We start from the raw sequence: 26,518 nt of genomic DNA, 5'->3' as shown, positions 1-26,518 counted from the left end.
AGCTGAATCCAAAGTTAAGGCTGGTGCTACATACAGTAAATAACTTTAGACTTTCTCTAAAGTCTGTTTTCGTACTTATACCAATAATCTGAATTATTATTCTATCTTTAAAATATTCTTCTGACATTCCTAAACCCAAAGGATGTTATTAATAAAGAGATCGCTTTAAGGAATCAACCTTAGTATTTATAAAAGACTTTAGTTTCAAGAGTAAACAGTATGTGTGACAAACTAATCCACAAATATTAAAATTAGCCTGGACCTTGTAGCACTTCTCTTCAGGCAAGGCCTGAAGCTACCAAAGCTCTGTCTCGATGGCCTCCATTCTTCCAGCTGTGCTAAGGATAGCGCTCAGGGCTGCTGTGGTCTTCAAGAGGCAATGAGTTGCCTCCTTGATAAAAAAGATGATTAGGGGGGAAAAAAGATAGTGTCTGCCAGCACATCTACACATCTGTATGCCAGGTGGAGGCACCCATCAGGTTTCTGGACATTCTGACAGTCAGGTCTGCACTTTTAATGCAGACACCTGAGTTCCCACAGACCTTTGCATGTATTTGGTGTTTCCAGATAACTGCTTTGGACTTCATTCCACCCCTCTGGTCAATCTGGGAAATAAAGAAAACCTTGTAGACTATCTCCAAATATGAACGTGTTCTTAAAACTTTACTTCTAAATATATACCCTTAAAATGCAACTATATGATTTAATTACAAAGACTGCCATAAATCTAATCTTTCACAATTTCACAGCAGTGACAGCAGCAGTATTATCCTCTTAAAAGATTTATTCCTTTGCTCTAAATAAAAGATAATCCCATCCTAAAAAGCCAGAGCAGCAATCATCCAGGAAATGGAATGAAATCTCCTGTGTCTCCTACAGAGTATTTAAAAGATACAAGTGTACAAAACTCAAGTATTGTCATGATCTATGGAATGGAATGCCGATCTAACTCTATAAACACAGGGCTGCCTTTCCAGTCTTGGCTGTCTAGGGTGGGATGGGCCAAGAAAACTGAGGGAAGGTGGGCCAGAGAGGTGCCCTGTCCCAAGCCCAGTAAGGAAGGCAACTTTCAAAAGAAAGTCCTGGGTAGTCACATGTTTAACATGTCTAGAGAGTTAGAAAGAACTTCTGAAATGCTGGTGGTTGATGACAAATGCAGCAAGCCTGTGACCACACAAGGAAAAGAGCCAAACCACGACTCCCACAATGCCAGTGGATGAGATGGGACTGTGTACTCAGGGACAATGAGCAATGTACAGTTTCCTAACAGACAATTTGTAGGAATTTAAAATTCCTAGGGAATCTGTACTCTAGGTTAGAAACATAGTAACACGTACATTTATATCCCTAAAAAATTGTACTTATCCAGTTAGACTATGTTGGTCCTTTCTTACTGCGAATATTTTGGATTTAGAACCAACGGGATGACTATTTTCCTGGCACTAGCGTGTGCTGGATCTTCTTGTGGGATGTGCAGGTGGGTAGCACACTGAAAGCACTAGTGATGCTCTGCGATTAAGAGTTCACCGACGATAAAAGCTTCATTTTCTTTCAAAGAAAGCTCAGTTTTTAACTTAGGAGCTCTTGCCCTGTCGAGTGAAGAATTATTGACAATGAGGAATACGGCTCATGCTGGACTTGCTACTAACAGTGATGTGGCTCTAAATGTTTAAAATCCTAATTCCCTTTCCTTTTAACCCACTGGCAGTCTAAGCGATGGGGGCCAGAGTTTGTTTCCTCTCTAATTTAGAATAGTAGACTCCTTTGTGGACAGGGATAATAAAAGCAGAAAAGAATGGAGAGTACACCTGGGCAGGCTACATGGCCCCTTACGGGCAGTGGGAACACAGCAGAAAATACAGAAGCCCACCAGGAAATAGAGGCAAACTGCTCTGAGCCGGGTTGCAAGTACTAAGAAGGAAGGTTAAAGTTAAATTCAGTGGGTTAAAGGCAGTTCTCAGGGTCCTAAAGATCAGCCCTATAGAGCAAGTAGGGTCTGCGTTGAGAATTTTACTAGGCTTTCAAGCACAGCACTTTACAATCATCCAGATCTCTTTAAGGACAAACAACACAGCCTATAGATGGATGAGGCGGTAATGAGTGGGAAGGGAAGGTGGTGATTTACTTTTATTATGCGTCTTTCATGTGGCCAGGGGGTTTGTAGCCTTTTTTTTTTTCCTTAAATCTTTTTGGTTATTGAAAAGAAAAAAAAAAAAAAAAATAGAACAGTCCACTGTCCAGCAGAGGCTGCTTCAACTCTATTGCTCCCGGGGCTCATTCTGCATGGATCTGTGTGTCAGGATGTGGCAAGGACAACTCTGTGGGCAGGAAGGCCCCCTGGCCCAATGCTGTGGCGTATGTCCTGCTCTGTGGATGGACAAAGCCAGAGGGCACATAGGTCCCCATGCCTCCCCCTCCGAAGCCTCCTCGCTGGTGCTGGGGCAGGGAGTGGTAGTCCTCCAGGTTATCGTACTGGGACACAACAGTCATATTGCTCTGGCGCTTGCTGTGTGTCTGATACTGGTATAGCACGCCGGGGTCCCTCTCCAGGTTCTGGGTATGATGGAGTTTTAGGCTGTGACTCCTCTCTGGTTTGGGGGGTGGGACCACAGACTGAGTGAAGTGCTCCTCCTCCTTGTAGCAGTCTCTGGAGTGTTTCTCAGGGGCAGGTGGCTGCCTGGCTCGAGGCCTGTCCAGATCTTTGGAAAGCCTCACTTCCTTGTGGTTCAGTCTTAAAGACTCCTGCCCTGATGTGACATATTTCCCAGAGTTATGGTAATTGATTGGCTCAGAAGTGTCTGGCATCCCTTTAGACCCATAATCTAACTGGCCAGCTCCCTGGGGATATGGTGGTCCATTTTTTGATTCACATAATTGCCTATGGCTTGCTTCCTGATGCGCCCTGTGCTCTGAGAGGCTACAACCCATATCGTGAAGCTTCCTGTTCCTAAGGCTGCTTTGCTTCTGTGGGAGGGATGGCTTTTCTACCTGTGTGCTGCCATACCCTCCATGATGGTGGGCTCTGTCAAATTCAGACTCTGGGTGCTTCCTGTAGAAACGCTCATCTCCCTCAGGACTGACAGCCTTGGCTGGGTGCCGCCCCTCTTTCCCCTCTGCCACAGAGAGAAGTCCAGTTTTCCCAGGATCTGATTTACTGCGCAGATGGATGACATAGATCCCCCCCAAATCATCTTGCACAGCTGGTGTCATGTTGTCATACTGCGACATGATAGGCCCTTTCACCTTTTGCCGTGCTCGACTCTCTCTACGGATGGACTGCATGCGGTATTTTTCCATGTCCTCAAGGTCCCATGATGTGTAGGTGTGCTTGACATCAGCAGTGGGGGGCATATTGACTACATTATGGTCATTACCAGAGAAATAGCCAGTGGCATTGGCCCGTGGGCGTGGAGGCAAACCAGCATAATTATACACGTTCTTTCCTTGTAGCCTTGGATTGTAGAAAGCAAACTCCCGATTGGACAGGCGGTGAAGGGGCCTCAGCTGGACTGTGCCATAGGCATCAATATCACACAAGGCCCCATCAGGACTGTAATAGGAGCTTGAGGAGCTGGAGTATGGACTATACCGATAGTGGACCCGTCCATTCTCAAAGTAAGGCTGAAGCTGAGTTACATGATAATCTGAGCGGGCCTGGGAGGACTGGTATGGCTTATACTGGTAGACTGGTCGTGGGCAGTAGGCTGGTTCATCATCTGGGGGAACTTCTGTCCGTGAAATGGGAACAGAGCGGATCATTGAAGGTGGGGGTGCATGGAGAGACTGTACCCTCCGGATGGTAGGGTAAGGTAGAATGTCTTCAGGACAACAAGGATTCCTAACTGAGGAGCCCAGAGAAGAGACATACTCAACCCGGCTACACGGCTTGGAGTGGTGTCCAGACATGTTTCTTCCGGGTGCCACATAGGTGTTATAACGAGGACCCATGGAGGCTGGTGGCTCTGATCGGGCACCATATACCTGGTGTGGCTCCAACTTATTGTGGTGTGGAGGTACACTCTGGGGACGAAACTGGCAGTTTGGAGTCATATTGAAATGCAAACAGTTTTCTGGACCAAAGGGCTCTGTGGTGACATCAGGCCTAGCAAAGGAGGAATAGGTTATCTTCTGAGAAGCATGCTTAGGCTGTGAGATGGGGAGTGGCAAAGGCAACACATCATCCACTGAGGCTGAAGAAGAAACAAAGGAGTGGTAATTTGAACTGCTGTTGGCATCTGCAGCATTGGAGTGCATGGCAGCAGCCATCTTGCTTTCCACTGTCCGTGTTGGGGGAACTGGGGCAGCAAAGCCACAGGAGTGGCCAGGAAAAGACTCAGCACGCAGGTGGAGCGGTGGAGCCCTGCTGCTTTCCCGAACTTTCTCAGGCAGTCCCGGCTGGGGAGCAGAGACAGTCATGGGACATTGGGCAGTAGCACTGCCATCACTGACAAAGATGGGTGCAGGATCAACCATGGCTTGAGACTCAGGCAGCCTCTCTGGAGCTGGAGCAACTCCCTGGACCTGCTGAAAGACAGTGATGTTAAGAGTCTGTTGTTTAACACCCAGCCTTTGAAGCCAAATGCTAATATGGCTAAAAACAGGCAAATCCAGGCTATTTGGGTAACAGCTTGAACTTTGCCTGAGCTCTGCAGTTACACTGAACCTGATCCACAGCCCGAAAACGTATCCGTGTAGCTACATGGTATGCCATTACCTGTGGAGACATGTGCAGTGTTTGCTAACTCATGCTAGGGTTTAAATGTGAGGAGAGGCTGTCTACAATGGTATCTTAATATGCAGAACCAATTACAGGATTAGCCCAAAACAGTGCTGGCCCTAAAAACCAGCCTCCTGCCTATTGGTCTCAGCACCAAGATTTTATTTAATAAAAGCAGCTGACTTTATCAGCTGGCAGGAGTTTCAGAGTGACTCAGATCCACATATCAAGTAGTTTTAAACCTCCAAATACAGGGAAGAGTTTCACAGTGACTTGTTTGTGGTGGCAGCAAGTCAGGGTCTACTGCCTCTGCATTCTGTTCATCTTGTTTGTGAACCCACAGATTAAACACACTGTCCCTGAGAAGTAAGTACCAGACCCTGTAGGAAGGACCAGAATTTAACTCCTTTGGGTTAGGGTTACCATAAAACCTGTGGTACTTTTATCTTTTTAAGGAGGAACTAAGAAAACACTCAGGCATTCTGCATCTAACATTTCCTCCCAAAGCACGTATTCTAACTATGTAACACGGCCAGTTACAGTAGAAAAATATAACAAAAACTCCAAGATATCATCACTTCTTACACACACAGACATCAAGGATCAGCAGAGTGATCACATGATTCACCCTGTCACATGATCAGTGAAGGAACTGGAAATGAAAGTAACTACTGCAACCCTGGGCTGTCAGTGCTTCAGGAAGAAAAAGCAGCAAGGACAGTAAAGCTGCAGTCATGGGGGCTGCTATGTCTTCAGCACAAAGCTAATAGCCAGGCAAAGGCAGAGATCTCCAGCTTCAAATAGCAGCTATTTCATGGGAACCTGCTACCTGACTGAAACATATAGACTGAACGGTAATACATCCTACTAAAAATCAACATACCTGTGAAAATAATACTACTGCACTGATTTCCTCTCTATCTTACCTTGTGAGAATTATTTAATCCTATACTTGGTGCTTCTTGTACCTGCCCCACAACTGGTGGCTGCTCTGCAGGCCTCTGGGAAGGAGGTGGGGGGAGGGGCCGATTAGTTCTGTGTGCGCGCTGAAGGGTGGCAGCCACAAAATCAGCAGTAGTGGGCTGTTCAGCCATGACCCTGCTGGCCTCTCTGGTGCTCATTTCGGCTCTTGCTGGAGTTGTCATCATATAAGCCATGGTGGCTGTGCTGGTATTCTCTTCAGGGGACCCAGAAAGAGGGTGGGCTTTGTCCCTAGGCAAAGTAGAAGGCATGGGAGATTTGTCTGTAAGTTCTGAGGAATGATGGGGTTTATCCATACTGGTACCAAGATAAGAGAGGGGCTGGTCTCCACTGGAGAAATGAAGTGGAGACTGGTCCTGCTCCAGAAAGGAGACAGTGGGCATGCTGGTCTTTCCAGCGTGGTCTTCAGGGAAACTTCCATGATCATCAGACTTCTCTGAGTCTGTTAAGGGAGCTGAAGTGCTTCTAGCCTTTTCTGGATCCCCAGATAAATGGTTTCCATGTAGCGAATTCCCTATTAAGTCTACTTGGTGGAGTTGCTCCTTAGAGTCAGTTGTGTTGGAATGGGTGGGACCTCCCATAGCTGCTGTCTCTGGGAGAGGCTGGTTACAATTTCCGAGTCCATTGATCTGCAGGTGGAACTGCTCTGCTGGTCGGTCCGTATGAAAATAGGTTTTATCTAGAGTAACGCTAGAGTAGGAACTAGGCAGTTTCTCTTCAGATGTAACGACTGCCATGTCTCCATAACTACTGCACCCAGCCTGGGAAGTCCCTGGTCTCTTCAGTGTCTGAGTTGAGGCTTGCTGTGCAGACTCAGCTAATGCTAGTGCCAACATTCGGGCCACATTTTTCGGAGGCGGTGGTGGTGGGATAAGAGAGACTGAACTGACAGGAACGGGATCCTGAGGGGGGTCATGGGTAACTGCTCCTATTGGGAAATTGGGAAAAAAAATTAGAATGAAAAGGTAGCTTATGTTACCCTACACGGAAAGCCAAACACTCCCCATGTGATCACTAAAAATAGGTGCCTTCCATATTTCAAAATGGCAATCCATGATCTTCTATCCCACATGCAAATGCTGTGAAAACACATCTGGTTCAAAAGGGAAACTAACATAGTGTTTAAAGATTGTAAGTCCTCTTGAACTGCTACAAAGGGTGGAGGGAAAGCAGGCTTCTGCCTGACTTAGAAAAGGCCACTTAGAGTACAAGCTTCCAGTGCTTAGACTGATTCTTTTACACTGACAGTGTAGGCTGGCTTGTTAACTGGTAAGGCTAGAGTACAATATGCTATGTATTACAAAAGAAAACAGAATCAAGAGCTACACAGTTGTGCAAAAATTATCCATGAATTATGACTGTCCAGAGAGTTAAGGGGTCCTCCGTGAAGGTTCGAGGCAGGACCACAGGCCCTTTGGGGAGTTTTGTTTGACTCATTTTAGTTTAGGGCTTTGAGCCCTCAGCACCATTCAGAAACACTCTCTTTGACTCTAGCCTAGCTGTGGAGAAGGCTCTCTTAAAAGGCACATACGGCACACAGGACAGAAGACCCCTTTTAACTTAGAGAAGGAACGGAGGACAAACGGTACCTGTCTGACTCTGTCCAGAAGGTACAGCCTTGCTCTGACTGCTCGGGACAGGCCGCTCCTCTGTCCCTGGCAACTCTACTTCTTCAGATGCCCCCTGCTCCTGGGGCTGTGCTTCTGGTTCACATCTCTCCTGTGCCTCTCTCTCACCTGTTTTCATCTTTCCTAGCTGGGTGGGGGATCTATTTATGACATCTCTTTCTTCCACACTTTTGTCCCAAGATGGAGGTGATGCACTCTGAATTACAGTATTGGAGACGGTACCGATGACTTCTGATACCCGAGGTGAAAGAGTCACTGAAATAGGCTCAGATATGTTCATGGAAGGAGATTTGCTTAGCTTCCGTCCAATCTTTGGAGAGAAAGCATAAACAACCTTTTCTGTAAATGAAGATGGCTTAGAAGACTTGTCGTCAGTGGGGCTCAAGTCCAGAGTGAAAAACGGACTCAGTTTCTCCTGGACTGGAGACACAGGTTCAGAACTTGCAGTGCTTCCTGGAGTCTGTGACTGGCTCCCAGCTGCTTCTACATCCTTCTTACTGGTACTCAGCTTGTTATCCCTGCTATACCCTAATGAATCCAGAAAGGAAGCACCACTCTCCAGACACTCTGACTCAGCTTTCGGGGGACTACATTGAAATGACATGGGATCAAAGTCCAGACTGGCCACACCAATGTCTGGTGGACTCAAGTCAACATCCTCAGCCGAATGAGGAGACACCAGAGCTGGAATGTGGAGCAGCCCTACTTCCTCTTCACTCTCATTGTCGTGGGGCAGATTGTCGTAGGAATTGCAGCGGTTCCCCAGCACGTCTCCATTGAAAGAGGCAGAGAGCGCATCACTGCTGGATCTGGGTCTTCTAGGTCGGAACAATTTGGAATCACCTAGTAAAAATGGACAACAGTGTCAGAGCATGAATGTCACAGGACACAGCGTCACCACCCGTCGTCTAAGAGATACATTTGTTCTATGTACAAACATCAGTTACACTTGACGGAACATAATAAGCAAGCACACACAGGCACCATGGCTGATCCACAGCCTGGGAAGAAAATCACAAGTGACTCTTGGGTTGTATTACAATTCAACACTGATACTTGGTGCGACTCTGGGCAAGCTGTCCACTTTCTCTATGACTTATATTATCACTGACCTCATATTTGACTTGCAAGGTACAAATCAAATAGCACTTTGAATATCAAACAGTAAGGAAAGGTTGTTTATTATGGGGAAATATCCATATAGTATCCCAAACAAGAAACAATACTTCTTCCTAATTAAAAAGTATTTATACACATTAATAAAGCACTCCATTCACACACTTAAAATACTTCTACTTGTTTTTCTAATGAGAAGAGGCTTTTCACTTTTCAAGCAAATCCAAGAGGCACAGCTTAACACAACACTTGCTTTCATAAACTCTGTTTCTGAATTTTAACTTATGCTGTAACGACACCTCCTTCCAGTATCTGCCAGATGTTGGTCCCCTTTGGGGGCAGGCTCATTTTCAGTTGTCAGATCTAGTTACTAATGACCTGTGAAGACCACCCACCATTAACTAACAAATGAGTGCCAAAGCTGCTCCCGTTACCAAATCTAAAGGAAATAGTGACACTCACTTTTAAGCATCAACAAATATAAATGTTTGCTTTCAAACATTTCAGCCATTTTATATAAACAGCATTCATGCCAAAATATCACACCATATGAAAATATCCATTGAGTTTTAACTGAACCATACTTAATGCCAATAGCAATTGGAAGTGATATTCCTTAGTCTTCTTGCTAAGCGTACATTCATAACATTGCTGCGTACATGTACTTTCATGTAATCCACCCAGGACACTTTAGTCTTACCATCAACTGCATGGAGAGAAGTAAGAGACTCCTCACTTTTAGCTGAGCGGAGGGTTCCTTCTGCCCTGCCACCTGAATAATAAAAGTCAAACAGTGTAAAACCTGCCATTATTAAGGACTACTCAGTTAATGGGTTTGAGGTGTTTTCCTAGCAACGTTTGTATCTCCAAGTGTGCTTAGCTGTGCACTTTGCAGGCATATTCAGCTTACCACCCCATTATGGAATGTGCTGCATTATTCTGTTTCCCATGTGAAAAGAAACTTTTTCCCAAAGCCTACAAACTTGAGCACAAAGGTGAACTAAAAGATTCCTTTCTTTTATGTTTCCCGAAGGCCAACTTGGTAACCTCGGGGGATGTCTTTACCAATTTTATTTTTATTCATGTGTATGTGTTCTTGTATTCCACATGTATGCCAGTGATCTGGGAGGCCAGAGAGGGTAATGGGTCCCTCAGAGTTTGAGTTCTAGCTGCTAAGAAGTGAACTTGGTCCTTTAGAAGAGCTTGCAGCTACTGAGCCACTCTTCCAGACCCTCTGATGCCATCTTACAGTGGCCCCTATCTTCAATGATGGTGCCCTTATTAAAATAAAAGACAGAGACACAGAGAAGAAGGCCCCATGAATATGCAGGTAGGGGCTGGCATGGTACTACCTAAAGGCAAGAAATGCTGGGAGCGATAAGGGAATAGATGAGACAGGAGGGCATCTTCCTGAGAACTTCAAGTGACTACAGGCCCTCAAGGTGACAGCTGTCAGACTGTTTCCATAGATGCTTACACCTCCAGTCTCAATTTGTAGTAATTAAAAACAGCAGCACAAGAATATCAGTCACATTTATTATATACATTAATCTGACCTGATAAACTCCCATGTCTTTCTGACCTGCTGGTAGCAAGCACTCCAAACTATAGCTACTTTGAGCTCTCTCTCTCTCTTACGCTATCCGAGAACTTAACCGTCTCTTCCTGTTCTCCTCTCGACAACAATTTCTCTTCAAGCTCTTTAAAAATCTCTTTTCCCTTTTGAAAACAATGTGTGTGTGTGTGTGTGTGTGTGAGAGAGAGAGAGAGAGAGAGAGAGAGAGAGAGAGAGAGAGAGAGAGGGAGGGAGGGAGAGAGAGAGAGAGAGAGAGAGAGAGAGAGAGAGAGAGAGAGAGAGAGAGAGAGAGAGAGAGAGAGAGATTATTTGGGAATATAAGCTACAGTGCAATTCTGGAGGTCGAAGGGCAGCTCTTGGAGTTGGTTTTCTCCTCGACCATGAGTTCTAGGGCTCTAACCCTGAATGTCAAGCCTGCTGAGCTGTCTTTCCAGCCTTAATGCTGTCTAATAACAGAAATTTTATTTGCTGTATGTGATCATTATGTAGGCTTAATAGATCATAGATTATGTCTTACATCTTCTCTGAGTAGAAATTCTACCAAGTAATAAAATTTTTAAAAATTAATTTTACTAAAATATTCTTTTTTATTTTCACCTTGCAAGTTTTTTTCCTGTTTTTTATTTTTGTTTTGTTTTCTTAAAATAGTTGATGTTTTCAAGCATTACATAACCTCTTATTTCCTTAAAAAAAAAAAAAAAACCTTTGGAGCCACACTTCTTTGTAGCATTTCAGAAGAATAAGAAGCAGGCCCTAAAATTGCAAAGCTAGTCTGTGTTTAATGTTTTCCAGTGAGGGTTGCAAAACATCACGCACGCCCTCCCAGCCATCTAGGATTGACAATGCACTCTGCTCTTTGCCTCAACATTCTCTTTTAAGTCTTTGTTTCTTCTTTTTCAGGTGGTGTGGACAATCATTTTGTTGGTCTTTGTTTCTTAAACTAAAGAAGTTGAATAATAGCTGAACAATTAGTATTGTGAACTCAGAATTTGAGACAGTTTAACCAACTTGAACTTCCCAGAGGGATCTTTCTAGGTTTTGTAAACTTAAGTTTGAAAGAAAATGATTATGTTCCTTTGCTGGGAAAAGTATGCTAATATTCCTTTGGTTTTCATTAATTTTGAAACAAAAATGCTGGTTGAAATATTTTAAGTATTATTTTTATTTTAGAAATATATATTTGTGTCTATGAGTGTGCATACTCAAACCAGAGGCCAAATTCAAGCATTTGTCCTTTTGATTTTTCTCAGACGCGTATAGGAACTCACGCCTTTGGCGAAGCTGGCTTCACTGAGAGTGAAGGGATCTTGCTGTCTCTGCACCCTCCATGCATGACCTACCCCTTTTTATACTACCATGGAACTCAACAACCACGACAGGGATCTAGTCTGCTCAGATCGATCCTTCAAGACATGTTATCGTGCTATGCTAACACTTTACTAGGAAGCTATCGAAACACATATTTGATAGATAAGTGTCAACAAGGTTTTCATCTGATGCTCAGTTTAGGATCATTATGAAAACATTTAGATGAAACATCCAGAGAATTGTGTTTCAAACATAATAATATGTATCATTTCACAATAATCTCACTTTCAAAGACGGCAAATGATTCATCAGAACCAGTAAACCTTTATTAGTTATTCGACCTAACTGGGGCCTGACAGAATGGCCTACAGGATAAATTAGTTATTTACACAGCACGAGGATGAAGTGCTTCACCGTCCTATCCTGAGAGACATTTTGCTATTCTCTCAGAGGCTCCTCCTGGAGTTCTTTACCACTCAGCAAGAGGATGAAGAGTTCCCAGGAAAGCAGCTAGACACATGTCAATTCCTGGCTCTCTGCCAAACTAATCATCAGAAATTTTTGATATTTAAGAAGTCTGAGGCTCCAAATCATAATTCCTACTGGAAGGACCAGCTCAAGCCAACATTCAGGAAGCTCCCCAACTCTGCCCAGAACTCACTGTGCCTTCCCCAAGACCATTTAAAGGAAATTTATCATTATTGTTATTATTGTTATTATTATTATTATCATCATCATCATCATCATCATCATTATTATTGTAGTAGTAGTAGTAGTGAAAGAAAGTACCTCTATAAAGGTTATAAATGTAGAAAATCATAATCAATAAACTTATTAGCATTATTAGTAGAAGAGCTAGAATAATGAACAGAGATCTGGTGGGTTTTCAAATTTGTTTGTTTTAGCTATGCTCGTGATGGGTCAAATGGAATAGTATATTAAGTGGCAATTGTATTGTTTTGTGAAATGCATTTACCAGACAATTGGTATCTGGACATGTGAGACTTTGAACATGACCATCACTACACCAATTTATATACTTTTTAATACAGTTAAATTTTAAACACTAGCTTTGGGCTTTGTTTGGCTGTGAATAAAATTGTCCTTCCTTTTCCACATATTGACTACAATATATTGATAGAAACACACAGTTTTATTGTTTAACCTGTAAGAAAAAGCTTCACAAATGGTGAGGGATGCCTGAATACCCCTGACCTTCTAAGGTGCTTCTAAGGTGTGAGAAAGATTATTGGATCCCAGTAAAGAAAGTTCTAGCTGTACACATGACAATGTTTATAAAATAATTTTTATATTAAGTGTATAGAATGTAGTAACTGACATATATATACATATATATGTATATATATGTGTATATATATATATATATATATATATATATGTATGTATGTATAGTAAAACTGAACTAATCCTGTTGAAATTAGTGAGAGTAAGATAAATACAGTTATATTCTGGTAAAAAATATCTCTTTTCTCCAACCTGCCCCTCTTCCCACCCTGCTCTCCTCTCCTGAAACAGGACTTCTAGTTGCCTTAAAGATCAGGTGACCTGAACCTTCTTCATCTTCCAAGCTGAAAGTTCTTGTTCCTGGGGCTGGAGAGCTTGCTCGGTGGTTAGGAGCACTGATGCTCTTCAGAGGACCTGGGTTTGAGTTTCAGCACCCACATGACAGGCAGCTCACAGCTATAACTCCAGTTTGGGGAACCCACCACTCTCTTTTGGCCTCCACGAGCATCAGGCACAGGGAGTGCACACATACAAAGACAGGCAAGACATCCATATATATAAAATAATTAATTAAAAAAAATACAGTTAGCATTCCTGACCATCGCCCTCCTCCCATAAGAACTGACAAAGCCAGCCAATGATGTCAGACATAAAATTCTACTTGAGCTGGAGCTGTATCCTAGAAGTCATTTTTCATACAGATGGCTCTCTGGTTAGTCTCTGAAGATAGGGCACCACCTTAATTTTCTCTCTGCAGAGCCACATCAAGATATCTAACATGACTGTAAATGGAATGATGTAAATGAACTGAGCATCTCTTCTAAAGGCACTGGAGAGAAAAGTGCTACTAGTTTCTCTCCTAAGAAGATATTCACACCAGAGCATGCATTTTTAAAACTATTGTAAAGAGTAATTTGCTCAGCAGAGAGTCACACAGGAGAATGTCATTGGTGAAAAGTTATAAACTTGAAAAGTACGCTGAGACACTGACTTGTCAGTTTTAAGTGTGTAAAACTAGAGATCAAAACAAGTACACAACACAGTAATATTTGCTTATCACAAGCTCTATACAAGCTACATCACCAGAAAAGCAACGACACAAATGCACCGTGTGTGTTTGTGTGTGTGTATCTGTGTGTGTGTGTGCAACATCCATGCAGTTTTCTTAAGAACTGAGTTCTCTACGTAACTGATATTATCTTTATGAGCTGGTGACAAGTAACACATGCAGACAACCCACCTGTGCCACACAACTATGCATGCTTTACAATGAAGTGTGTCATGATCACACAGGGAAGTGAGCCCAGAGGACAGTGGTAGGTGTCGAAAGCCGCCAGGCAGCCTGCTACCCAGGACAAAGTGGCTCAGTGCTCACCTTTCAAAGCCATGGCTTTCATCTCCGAGGGCTCACTCTCATTACGCTGTAACTTTCGTTTGGAGACAGAAGAGGACTTCCCCAAATTGAAAAAGGAACGCCAGCTGCCAACGGGAGATTTTTTCATCTTATTTTGAGGCCTCTTTCTGCGAAACAAAAATCAGCTTATTAGTACTAATATAACCAAGGGTCTATCTTTTCCTACAGAACAAGAAATAAACAAAGTGGAAAGAATGCGACAGCCTGGAGAGGCACAGTGGGCTCAGCAGGCAAGAGTTCTCCCTCCATGGGGTGCACGGCACAGTGCAGTTCTGTAAGGCAAAGGCATGGAAGCTAATGTGGAGAACAACATACAGCCTCAAATGCCACATGCATCTCCGTCTGAGAAAAAAGTGCAAAGAGGACACTGATAATAAGCCTCCACAAACAAGACAGTAAACAGAGGGGAGAGTAAGGGCAGAGGGAGGTGAAGAATCGAGCACAGGTGCCAACTACCTTATGTATAGTTAGAATGTCCTTGAAAATCAGATAACCACACAAGAAGCTAATTAAATGAAGACCTAAGAAGTTCAACTAATTTCATTAATACTGTGAAAGTGTGTGAGGAAATCAGAATTTTACAAAACCAAGCCTATCTACATCCTGATGTCTAGTTTTTGAATCTCTACCAAAAGACATTTGGTTTTACCCCATATGCAGCCACCAAACCCAAGCACCACTGCTGATGCCAAGAAGTGTTTACGAGAAGGAACCAGACATGGATGTCTCCTCAGAGGCTCTCCCAGAGTCATACGATGCTTATAACTGAACATCAGACTGAACATGGGGACCCCAGTGAAAAAGCTAGAGAAAGGACTGAAATAGCTGAAAGATGTGCACCCTCTCGGGAAGAACAGCATCATCATCGGCCAAGGGACTGAGATGGAGAGGGTGATTGGGAGAGGGAGCACCTTCATGGAAACAAGTTGAGGGAGAAGGGAGAAGCACAGCCAGAGGCAGCAGACACATCCAAACTGACGCACACACGTGCACATATATTCATCTTCCTACAGACCTAGTAAGGAAGTCACACCCTGTCACTAGCATTTCCTTAGAGAGGCAGGGAGGGTATGAGCTCAGCGGGACACTGGCGGGACACACTGCAGCACTCTTCATACTGCTTAAGTCCCTGAAACCAAGTGACAACCAAAAACCTGTACAGTGAAACAAAAGTTTCGTGCAAGTTTGAGTAGGGCACGCTCATAGAATCTCTGGGATGCATGACATTTTGCACTCGTCAGAACTGCACAGGATGCTGCAGTTCCTGACTAGTGGGCCTGGGCTGAGGCAGGAGGGTGTGCATGTCACAGTCACCAGTGATTCTGCTGCTGGTCAGGAACCAGTGTCAGAGATGTCACTAAGCAGTCACTACTTTCTGAAGAATCAATTCAGCATAATTTATTTCTAAATTTCTAAAACACATTTCTCAAAGAGAAAAGCCAACCCAATGCAATGAATGTGTATCGTTTATATTAGCAATTTTCCTTGTACAACCAACTTTAAAAATTACACTGTTAAAAAGTTTTATAAGAATAATTTTTGTTGGTTCATAAAAGGGTTCAATGTCTGTGTTCAATTATGAATTTTTCTACAACTGCCCCAATTTTAATAAAATAGTAATATTTAAAGCAATCTACTATCTATAGCCACAAAAGCATATTTTAAAAGGACTTAGTGTATGTTACCTTTCAAGCGGGAACTCAATGATGGTATGGAACTTCCCCTGAAGTGCAGCAGGCCCTTCTCCTACTTCGATATACTTATTTTCAGTCACAATAGGAGAATTGACCTGAGCCTGTGTTCTTGCCTGGGCTTCCTCCAATGTCAGCAGCTTGGTAGATGGAGAAGAGACCAGCAGAGACTTGGGCCTTGACAGAGAAGCTTCAGAGTGAAAAGGAATGATGTCAGTGTTGCATGAATATATCAGTTTGTCCATCCACCTTCACTCTCTACTTAGTGACAGCATTTCAACTTTTCTTCAAGGGTTTTCAATAATAAATATCACAGTGACTGAAGGAGGTAACATCTAGAGCAAAGTGAAATTCTGTAACAATTTAATTTAGCTTCTTAAATGGTACCAGATAAAGGTGATCACTCAGGTTTTAGCAGGACAGTTTTCTCTTGCTGTTCTACCTCATAACTTTATATACACTAATGATGGAGGCATTCTGCCCGTGTCTGTGCTCTACTTGCACAATTTCCCATGGAAGCAGCACGGAGGTGTGGGTTCTCCTGGAACTAGAGTTGCAGATGGTTTTGTAAGCCATCATGTGGGTGCTGGAAATAGAACTTGAGCTCTCTGGAAGAGAAGCCAGTGCTCTCAACTGCTGAAGCATCTCTCCAACCTAAGGCATGATATCTTTAATGTGAGATGGACTTATATCAAAGCAGTCTGATATGCAGTACTCACTATATAGACACACCAAGTGACTGCTAATTCGTTGAGTTTGTAACAGACTTAACTTAGCTGTCTTCTACCGTTGTCACGTAGTATTGGGTGAGAGAATGACTGCTACGCTTTCCATTCCTTTAGGAACCTGCTCCTGGTAACAAGGAAAAGTCATCTGAGCCATACCTGCTCCTTCCTGCATGACGGCGCTGATTTTGCCACTGAAGAGCACATCCACATGATTGAGGATGAATTCAACAACCACAGACTGAATCCTCACTTCCATGAAGGCTGCCGTCCCACTGAAGCAAGCCGACTCTATCTGCTTTGATCTGTGGGGTGGATAACAGTACATCAGAGTTGTGAATGGAGATCTCCTAATGCACAATTCTTCAGCACAGAAGTTACAAAGACACCCACAAAGAAAGTCGTACTTTTACAGCCCCTTAGCTATAGGGCTGCTATAGGGAGATGTCAGTTCAATAATAGTTTGGTTTACTTTTGAATTGTTTTCTTGATGAACAATGATGCAAGGCTTTCTTTTCAATTCTAGAAAATGCATTCTTTAAAGTTCATAGATCAAATACAAATTACCTCAGCAGATTTGGTGCCCATACGATGGCAAGGTTTTTTGCATGCATATTTGTGATGGAGCAATAGTCTGCTAGAAGAGAGAGGTGTCTCATCAGGAACTCCAGGGTTCTGAAAAATAAATAAATAGAACATGCCAACTGAAACAGACACTATACAGCAGTGTGGAGCTCACTGGCTCGTACATTTTTAACAACACAATAAAAATACTCCCTCTCTCTCTTTCTCCCTCCCCCCCCCCCCCACACATACCACACACACTTTTTTTTATTTCTTATTAAGTTTAAACATAATTCAACATGAAATTTCCACAAAATCAAGTTTCTAGACCAAATGATATCTTGAGATTGGGTTACTCTACTTTTGGCAGACAACAGGAAAGAGCTTGAACATCTATTTAAAGCATAAAACAAGGCATTAACAAACCCAAAGATGACCTGAGTAACTCCAGGAGTCCCAGGAGCAGTACCCAGGCATTTGGTCTGCTTTCTTAGTGAAAAGCCCACTCAGCAGCAATGTCTTTGTTCATCATATCTATTTAAGCAATCCTGTGCACACTGAGATTATATAACTGAACAAAATATCTTTGCAGATAAAATAATCAACTTAAACTTAAACTACATAATCAGACAGACAGACAGACTCTCACAGACACACTAACAACCTATCAGTCATCTACATTTCTGAAACCATAACTACAGAGATTAAAACCAATAACAGATTGTGATCAAAGACAGTACTATACATTCTACTATTAGAAAGTCATTTACATATGAGCCACAAAGACCCAGCTGTGCCTAATATAAATCTCAGCCTCTGGCTGCTACTATCCTGCTAAGTGGTGACTTACCTGTAGTGTGGTGGGGGAAGTTGCTGGATGACATCATGGATTTTTATCAACCGTTCTTCATCTGTTGCCGCTGAAACAGCATCCTGTAACAGATACAACCCACCACAGCAGTGAGCTCTGCTCATCCAAACGGGAGCTCCTGACTTGCAGTCTCACTCGGGCAAAGTGTAGCATCAAGAAGGCACACTGTTCCCACACGCTGTGGCACTCACTTGCCACTGTTAAAAAGCATGTTGAAAGCATGCTGGTATTCAATGGCATGCATGCTGAGTTAGTGGCTCAAAGCCAGAAATAAAAGAAGATCGAATTGAATAATCAAAGACCCTGATCACTTAACTGCTGCTGTTTGTTCAGGGAGTCTTTTGTCAGCACAGAACTAATTCTCACATGAAATTAAACCAAAACACATTATGAATAAAAACACAGCAAAACTCCATGGACATCTTGAGAGGATCTGTCCCATCCAGTACTCACAGAGAACTTCTCGTACAGTTGGTAGGTGAGCAGAGGGTTTGGGAGTTCTCGGAAGTACAGTTTACAGAGGGAGCCCACAGAATGGATGTCTTGAACATAAGGTTCTTTCGTCAGGTCGGGGACATGTTCAGAATCAAATTCATGACTAACCAAGACAGAAGATAAGACAATTACACTTCAGTGAAGAGAAAAAAATACACCATAGAACAGAAAGCAAATGTTCCGATACTTCAGAGTTGCTGTTTCCTTCAAATTATTACATATAACAAACCAATATTTAGACTTAAATGAAAGGCTATCTTCTGTCGGGTATCCATGTGAAATGAAGGACAGAACTTCAACGTTAAAACAGAAAACGCTCTGCCCCAAAGTTAACCTGCACTTCATTGACTTTCTGTTTTCCTCAAATCATGTTTCATGTATTGCTTTTGGACTTTGACACACACGCCAAGGCACATGCATGCAGGTCAGAACAAAATTTGGGAGTGTGTTCTCTCCTGCTGTGTGAGCTCCAGGCTGGAACTCAGGTCATAGGGCTTGGCAGGGCCTCTACCTGCTGAGGCATCTCACTGGTCTTCTTCCAACATTTCAAAGAGATAAAATACTACTGACCCATTGAGGGAGTCAGCAAGCATGGTTCTGGGGTACTACAGATAATAAAATTCCATTTAGGTGGAGAGTAACATGGTTATTCTCTCCTACTTTTATCTCAACCTTGTTACTGATAACCACGTTATCATAGTTGCTGTTTTTGAAATAAGTTTAATTTGCTGAGTTAAATAAGAATAAAAAAGAAAGTGCTATAGAGTTTTACCGAAGTCTCTGGATATTGGAGGCAACGCCAGAGAGACGATATATCCCATCCACAATGCCATACCTCTCGATGAACGCTGTGCAGCTTTGAAGAACCTGGGGCACTAAAAAGAGTTTTAAAGACAGATTAGTGTTGCTATTCAGTGTAACCAAAGTGATGCTCAAAACATTGTAATGTTCATAAGCAAAATAAAATTCACAAATCAGTCTGTTAGAGGAGGAGGAGGAGGATCTGTTTATTAAATCATATGTACACATGACAACTTGTAGCCTGGTTCTACATATACATCATTCACACAGTCTTCAACTACAGACTCTTTTAGATCAAGTGTTTAACCCCACACTACTACAAGCTAAAATAACCAAACAGCAGCTCCCTCACTGTTATCCACACCAAGTGATTTTACACACTGCTTGTCCCAACAACATAATTACAAGTGTTTTTACACTTGGCTCCTAAACAAGTTTCTTTGACCTCTCAGTCAATGCACCGGAATAGCTATTTCAGACCTGTGGGCTATAACAGAAGTCTGAAACTATGTGATAAACTTCTATAACAATTTAAATCTTCCAATGACCAAGACTTAGCTTTCTTCATTTTGTAATGCAGATTAAACAGCACACAGGCTTCTTAATTGGCTATTTGTTAGTGTCAGTAAAATCCCTGACAAGCAATGTTTGGGAGGACACTGCTTGGTCTGTAAAGAGATACTATACTAAGGGAGACACACCCGTAAATGGAGCAGGTTAGATTGCTACTAAATTCAGCTCACAGTATGTTACCACATCATTTCTTTACTGTAATGGCACCTTGCTTTTCCTGCCTTTGGCTGGAGTTACACAGTCCACCTTTCAAAGTCTACCAGATGTCATATTTTACACTTAAAACCTGAAGGTCCTTGCTATTAAAAATCAAAAAGCAGTGGCAATTATCACTGAGTACCTTGTAGATCAAAGACTGACTAGTCCTTACAGTATAGACATTTCAAAACTGAACTTTCTTGCTTGCCTGCTTGAGTTTTCGCTTCCTTCTTTTTTTCCTTCCTTTCCTTCCTTCTTTTCTTCCTCCCTCCCTTCTTCCATCATGTGCATAAGCACACCATAAGATGTATGTAGACGTTACAGGGAAACTTGAAAGGGAGTTGGTTCTTTCTTCCCATCACATGGATGCTGGATCAAACTCAGCTATTAATTAGGCTTTGTGGCAAGTGCCTTTACGTGATAAGCCAGCTCACAAACCTAAGACACATACTCATTTAATTCTTCAAGAAACTAGTTGGACAAAGTCCTAGCATTACCCCCATTTTATAGTGAAGAGACCACATCTGCAGACAGCAGGTTCATGCAGAGGCAAGGAGGAACAATAATGGAAATCAGATTCTAATGCAAGTGGTGTAAGTGCAGAGTCAACTTTTTAAATCACTGCAATATACTACCAAGTGTATAGGGCCCTTTAATATCTATACTCAGTACTTCTTCTTGTTTTACAATTCGAGAGCAACTGAAGCCCCACCTTTTAATACAACATCCATTCTACAACTCTCTTCCTAATCCGTTTCACCATATAGCACTCTATGCTTCACCCTCAAGAACTACATAAAATTTGTGTGTAAGGGTCCACATTTGTGATTCTTAACACTGGGCAGGAGAAAACCAGGAACCTGGGTCTTAATAGCTGGCCAGTTTCTTTGTTTGTTTGTTTGTTTGTTTGTTTGTTTTGGTTTGGTTTTTTGTGAGACCTTGAATTCATTTGTAGCCATGACTGTAAAGTTCTGATATCTTGCCTTTTTTCTCCAAGAACTGAGACTACAGTTGTGTAATACCATTCTGATTTCCAAAGTACTAGGGATGAAACCTAGGCCTACTTGGAACCATCCTACCAACTGGACTCCATCTCCTACATACCCGAACACTTTTGTTCTATGTGAAACATAATTTTATGTATTTCCTATAAGTCCTCACTATTTTTTATTAACAATTTCATTTCAAACTTTTTAGGAAATCCTATTTTAAATATGTAAAGAAATAAAACAAGCCTTTAGGAAAAACAACAACCAAAAATTTTAGATACCTGAAAACTCCATTCTACCTGACCAGATTTTATAATCAGAGAACTTATGAATAGTGTGGTAAAGCCTTTTATCTGTCAAAACAAAATTTGTCAAAAAAAAAAACAACCCAACAAACCAACCAACCAAACAAACAAACAAACAAACAAAAAAACCCAGCAGCTGTCTTCTCTAATGAGGTAGGAAGGGAGGAAGAAAGGGAGAGAAGACAAAACAAACTTGTAAGATTCAAGCAAAATTTGCTCAATTGCTGCTGGAAGCTCAAACATGACAAAACAGTGTGGTGAGTTTCTTACTAATTATTAATGATTAATCATTATAAATTATGAATTATTAAAGATTGCATTAGAGTAAGGCTGAAAAATGGTAAAAGACATAAAACAAGAAAATAACTTGACTTTACAGTTCAGAATGTCCAAATAAATGAGAAATTAGTGTAACAGTTTCACAGAAAATTGTGTTGGCAGATTTTAAACCAGCAGTCCTTTTAGAGAGCTCACACTACGTGAGACTGGGAGAGCTTGTGCTCTGTCAAACCCTAGCAAGGGTAACAAAGTGAAACACTAACAGAAGACAGGTTTGTCAGGCTCCTGCATGGTTTCTTACTCCACCACATAAGAGAAGCAGGTTAGCTTTGTCATTCTCTCCAACAGGGAGGTGCTGAAACAGTCGAAAGTGTAACAGGATTACATCTGTGAGTCTGATCACTCACTGGAGTACAATGAGTCACTTAGCAAAATATCGCTATAATATGAGCCTCTTTCTCAGTAAAAAGGAGAAACGCACATATTTAGGGCAAAGACCCTATAGCCACGTTTTGTTTAAAGACAGGGATATATATGCTCAGATATCTTAGATTTCACTGTATCTACATTAGAACGTGTAGTCATACATGCCTTACAATGTGGCCTCTTTATATCTAGGTCTTGTCCACTGCTCCAAGGGCATAAACCCAAGTAGCATGTTACTGTCTGTTCTGAATATTGTAGTTAATCATAGCGCAACAGGTAAATTATTTCTCTCTGTAAACATGTCTATATCTGTGCATAGCTATTGTAGAACAAAGTACATGTATTATGAACAGGGCCTTCAGGACTGAAGCTGTGATAAAGAGGTCAGCCTGGGCTCAGGACAGCGCTGGGCACCTCTGTGTGTAGAGAATTGTTGCATAGGCGGCACTAAACTCATAAAAATATTTTCTTAGTAAATTAATCTTAGCTGCTATAAATTTTTATTTTACAAGTTTATATTTTGACTCCTTTGCAATCTTTCTTACTCTCAAAGTTTTTGTTCCACTTTTCTAATTACTTTACATTTTAAACTTTCTTTTCAGAAATAAAGACATAAGCATGTTAGCCTAGTTTAACTCTGGGTCAGGATCTTCTGTATTACAGTCCCCACTCCCCATATTTCCCCTCTGGAAGTGGACAATGCTTTCTGGGATTGAGGCCCTGCCACAGTTGCTCCTGGAGAGCTATACATCTCCAAGTACTCACAGTGGCCAGCTCGGTTTACTTCTCTTCTGTCATAGATCTGACAATAGAACACTTCCTCTTACAGACCACCTTTTGGCACTGGGGTAAACAGAGCTTGCTGAGGTCTATGGAAGCTTCTGTGATAACAGCCTCATCATGAGTTTTGGAGTTCCTTTTACTCCAGAGCTTCCTTAGTCTTGCTTCTTCTTTAACCGTGCACTTCTGATCGAGTCCCAGCTACCCCACATCTATCCATTCATCAAGAACAACCTCTGTGACTGAACCTTGCCCTCACCCACACCTCAGGGTAAGGCGTTTGCCAGCTCCACCTCAGCCATGCTGACTTTCACAACTTTCCCACCCTTGGTAAATCCTCTGAAGCAGGACTTCTCTTATTCACCTTCTAGATGTCATATATAACATGCTTTGTTGATACCCAGGCAAGGTCACGGTAGCTGAGGGCTTCATTGACAACTCTACCAGTCTGAGCACACGTCAGCAATCCAACTCCAGTCATCTCCCCAGCCCCTGTCTGTCAGTGTCTGTTAGTCTCACTGCAGAGCTCTCTAGCTAAAGTTTATTGATTCTTCCACATCCTGCCCCTATACTCTACTTCACTTTCCTTCTGCTAAAACCATTCCACTCGTGTGTGTGGTGTGTGTGTGTGTGTGTGTGTGTGTGTGTGTGTGTGTGTGTGGTGTGTGTGGTGTGTGTGTGTGTGTGTGTGTGTGTGTGTGTGTGTGTGTGTAGTGTGTGTGTAGGTAGCCCACTGCACTTAATTGGGGTTGTCTACATGAGCATGAATGGGAGCTATTCGTGTATATACCACTAAGTAGTATGATATCCCTCCCTGAGAAACTATCTATGGCTCCCCAGGAAGGGATGGGCCTTACAAGCCCCTTCTTTCACCACTGATGATAAAATGCTAATGAGATCTTTCACATCAGTGCCAATGTTATCATAAACACATACTCTAGTGCTGTTGTGAATTCATGGGGCTAACAGCCAGCGTGGACTGTTTCACAGCCCCCTTTCTGATCCTCTAGCTCTTACACACTTTCTGCCTCCTAGCCAGTGATGGCCCATGAGCCCTGGAGGAGGTTCTGCAGATGTGTACTTAGAACTGAGCACCCAACAGTCACTTGTTTTCAGCACTTGGATTAGTTCTGAATCTCTACTAGTCTCTACTACTTCATTCTCTTCTGTATCACCAGAGCTGACAGAATACATGCCTGGCAGAGGGAACAACCATCACTGATTGAGTGCCTTCTACCTGCAGAGTCCTGAATCGCTTTTAATACTGTTTCCAGATCAAACAACATCATCTCTTCCTGACAACATTAATGGTGGCTTTTGTACACTGGGAGGCCATAATGAAAAACACATAGTAAGATTATATCAAGCAAAGGAGAAAATCATCCAGTCCAGAGACACAATAAATACAAGATGCATGTGAGCTGCTACCATCCCAGCATACTCTTCTACAGTATCTTTTAAATAAAAATAACCAAGGAACCGTCTCAATGAAACATTTTATAATGAAAATATGCCTATTTTAAATAGTACAGTTAGTATATAATATAGTAATATAGTTAGTTATAAGAAATTATGTTCAGAGTCAAGCCTGCTTTGTTTCATGCAGGAACAAAGGCCGGAGGCTCGCTGTGGCCATCCTGGACTCAATAGGAAGCTGCAGGCCAGCCATGGTTCATAGAAAGACCCTGTCTCAAAACCAATAGACATTAGGCATATCATTATAATGCTATGGCTTGAACTTTCATACAGCCATCAGTACCAATGTTATCATAAACACATACTCGAGTGCTGGCCTAGACTTTCGTTTGGGAAGCAGTGGTGCTGAAGACTAAACTCAGGACCTGGTACCTGTAGTCTATGCTAACTCTTCTGAAGCTGACAGTCTCACTAGGAAACAGGAAATTTTCAGCTATATACAATCTTACTGGACTACTATCATATGCACAAATCCATCACTGCCCAATACAGCATTATATGGTACACAACCAGTTTATATTGTTAGTCTAAATGAAAACAGAATAAATGTAAAGAGAAATGATTTTACACAATGCATAGGTGCAAGTTTTTATTTTATACCTATTTCTCATCTCCTCTCAAGTTGTATATAAAATATCTGATTTTTTTTCTCCATGATTGCTTCAGGTGTTTTAGAATTGAAAATATACATTCAATTTTCTTAGACTTTAAAATAGTCTCTCTCTCTCTCTCTCTCTCTCTCTCTCTCTCTCTCTCTCTCTCTGTGTGTGTGTGTGTGTGTGTGTGTGTATAAAACATACATTCATGGTATAACTGTAGATATACACTGTGTAAACAATATAAAGTTTCAAATCTTTAAAAAGTTCTACATAGTTATCAAATTAAACAGAATTAATCTAGATACTAAAGAACACATTTCTAAATTCCTTTCTTTCCCTCCAACCATTCATCCAACCACTAAATTCTGGAATCTGCATTTAAGGAGAAAGGAATGTAAAGCTTAGTTATAAAATCTAGGCAGCTGGTTTCAGTATTTTACAGCCTCATCTGTTATCTCCCCCTAAAGAACTGGAAATGGATGTTTTAGGACATGGACAGGGAAGTTGGCTAAGAAGTTGCCTGGACGACGTACCAAACCCACAGAGTACCCATGTCCTACACTGCCAGCTCCTCCTACAGGACCTCAGCACTGCTAGAAAGGCAGCCCTGAGACTCCGCTCCACCAGAACTGAGTTCAGTCTTTGAAGCAAGGCGATGGCTGCTAAGCTGAACCCTGGCACACACCACTTACCACATGTGTCCAGTGTCTGGTGAAAGAAAACCAATACAAGCCTATGAGGATCCAATACCAGAAGCTCAAAGAGTTTATTTTTACCTTCAAAACCAGAGTTCAGAAGGTGCTCCCCCAGGTCACAACCAAATACTCTCTCTTTCAAGATGCCCCGCTGCTTTAGCTTCTGTTTTGTTGGGCGAGACTTCATGAATGTTCGCAAGAAAGTAATGAGTTTACCGTGCTTTTTAGACACTAGAAAACAAAAATAAGTAAATCTCTTAGTTGCAGCAAGGATTATATTTCAGCTAGTATGAAAAGTAACGGATCTTGAGAGTCCAGCTTCAAGATAACCTACAATAAACATGCACTATAACTGCAGCAGCTATTCACAGCTGTTGGCGCACTCGTCCTCCCTAGACTGTGAGCCTGTTAATGACACTGGAGCACCGTACGTACTGTACACTCGACCTTCCACTCAAGCCCACCTGGAGAGCCAGCCATCATCTCAGAGCATGCAAGAAGGAAGAGTTTGGATCCGGTGTACTGCTTTGGAGATCTTAGAGAGCAAGCACCCTACCACTAAGCTACCCTCAGCCTTGATAATGTACACTGAGATGGGTCTCACCAAGTTGCATGGTCAGCTTTGAACTTGTTTTGTAGCCCCAATGAGCCTTGAACTTACGATTTCTGTGCCTTAATTTTCCAACTAACTGAGATATGCCTGCACTAACATGCATAGCTAAAATATTTTTATTAATGAGAAATTTTTACAGCATTTCTAATTCATGGGGTACACTGGAGAAAGAAACGACTTTCCTTCCTCTTTTGCCAAGAAGAGCACCCAATGATGGCAAAAAAAAAAAAAAAAAAAAAAAAAAAAAAAAAGCCTAAACTCATCAACTTAAATTCTTTGAAGATCAAAGCAAGAGATAAGGAAATTAATATTTGGAGAAAATATCTCCATTTATTAATACATCAGAAAGTCAACAGTGAATGAACTGAAAACAAGCAAATCCCTAGAATAGTGGTGCTTGCTAAGAAATGCAGCCTGTAAGGAGAGTTACTCAACTAACAGCAAATACCAGAC

General features: G+C 42.1%; 1 protein-coding gene across 1 annotated transcript; it reads right to left on the bottom strand.

Moving 5' to 3' along the window:
* Positions 1-2,274: 2,274 nt before the first annotated feature.
* On the bottom strand, positions 2,275-25,654 carry ARHGAP32 (Rho GTPase activating protein 32; the record flags this gene model as incomplete). The annotated part of the gene is made up of 12 exons (XM_080929739.1): positions 25,534-25,654; positions 19,104-19,206; positions 18,290-18,434; positions 17,816-17,898; positions 16,969-17,076; positions 16,561-16,706; positions 15,671-15,866; positions 13,947-14,092; positions 9,143-9,214; positions 7,288-8,169; positions 5,644-6,626; positions 2,275-4,521 (listed from the first exon to the last, which is right to left on the bottom strand). The coding sequence occupies exons 1-12, from the start codon at positions 25,637-25,639 to the stop codon at positions 2,275-2,277; spliced, it is 5,217 nt and encodes a 1,738-aa protein (XP_080785865.1). The 5' UTR covers positions 25,640-25,654.
* Positions 25,655-26,518: the final 864 nt, after the last annotated feature.

The sequence above is a fragment of the Micromys minutus genome (genome assembly GCF_963924665.1).
Source record: "Micromys minutus genome assembly, chromosome: 16".
NCBI classification, from domain to species: Eukaryota; Metazoa; Chordata; class Mammalia; order Rodentia; family Muridae; genus Micromys; species Micromys minutus.
Note: the sequence above shows the minus strand (reverse complement) of the source record. Positions and strands in the feature narration are given on the sequence as shown.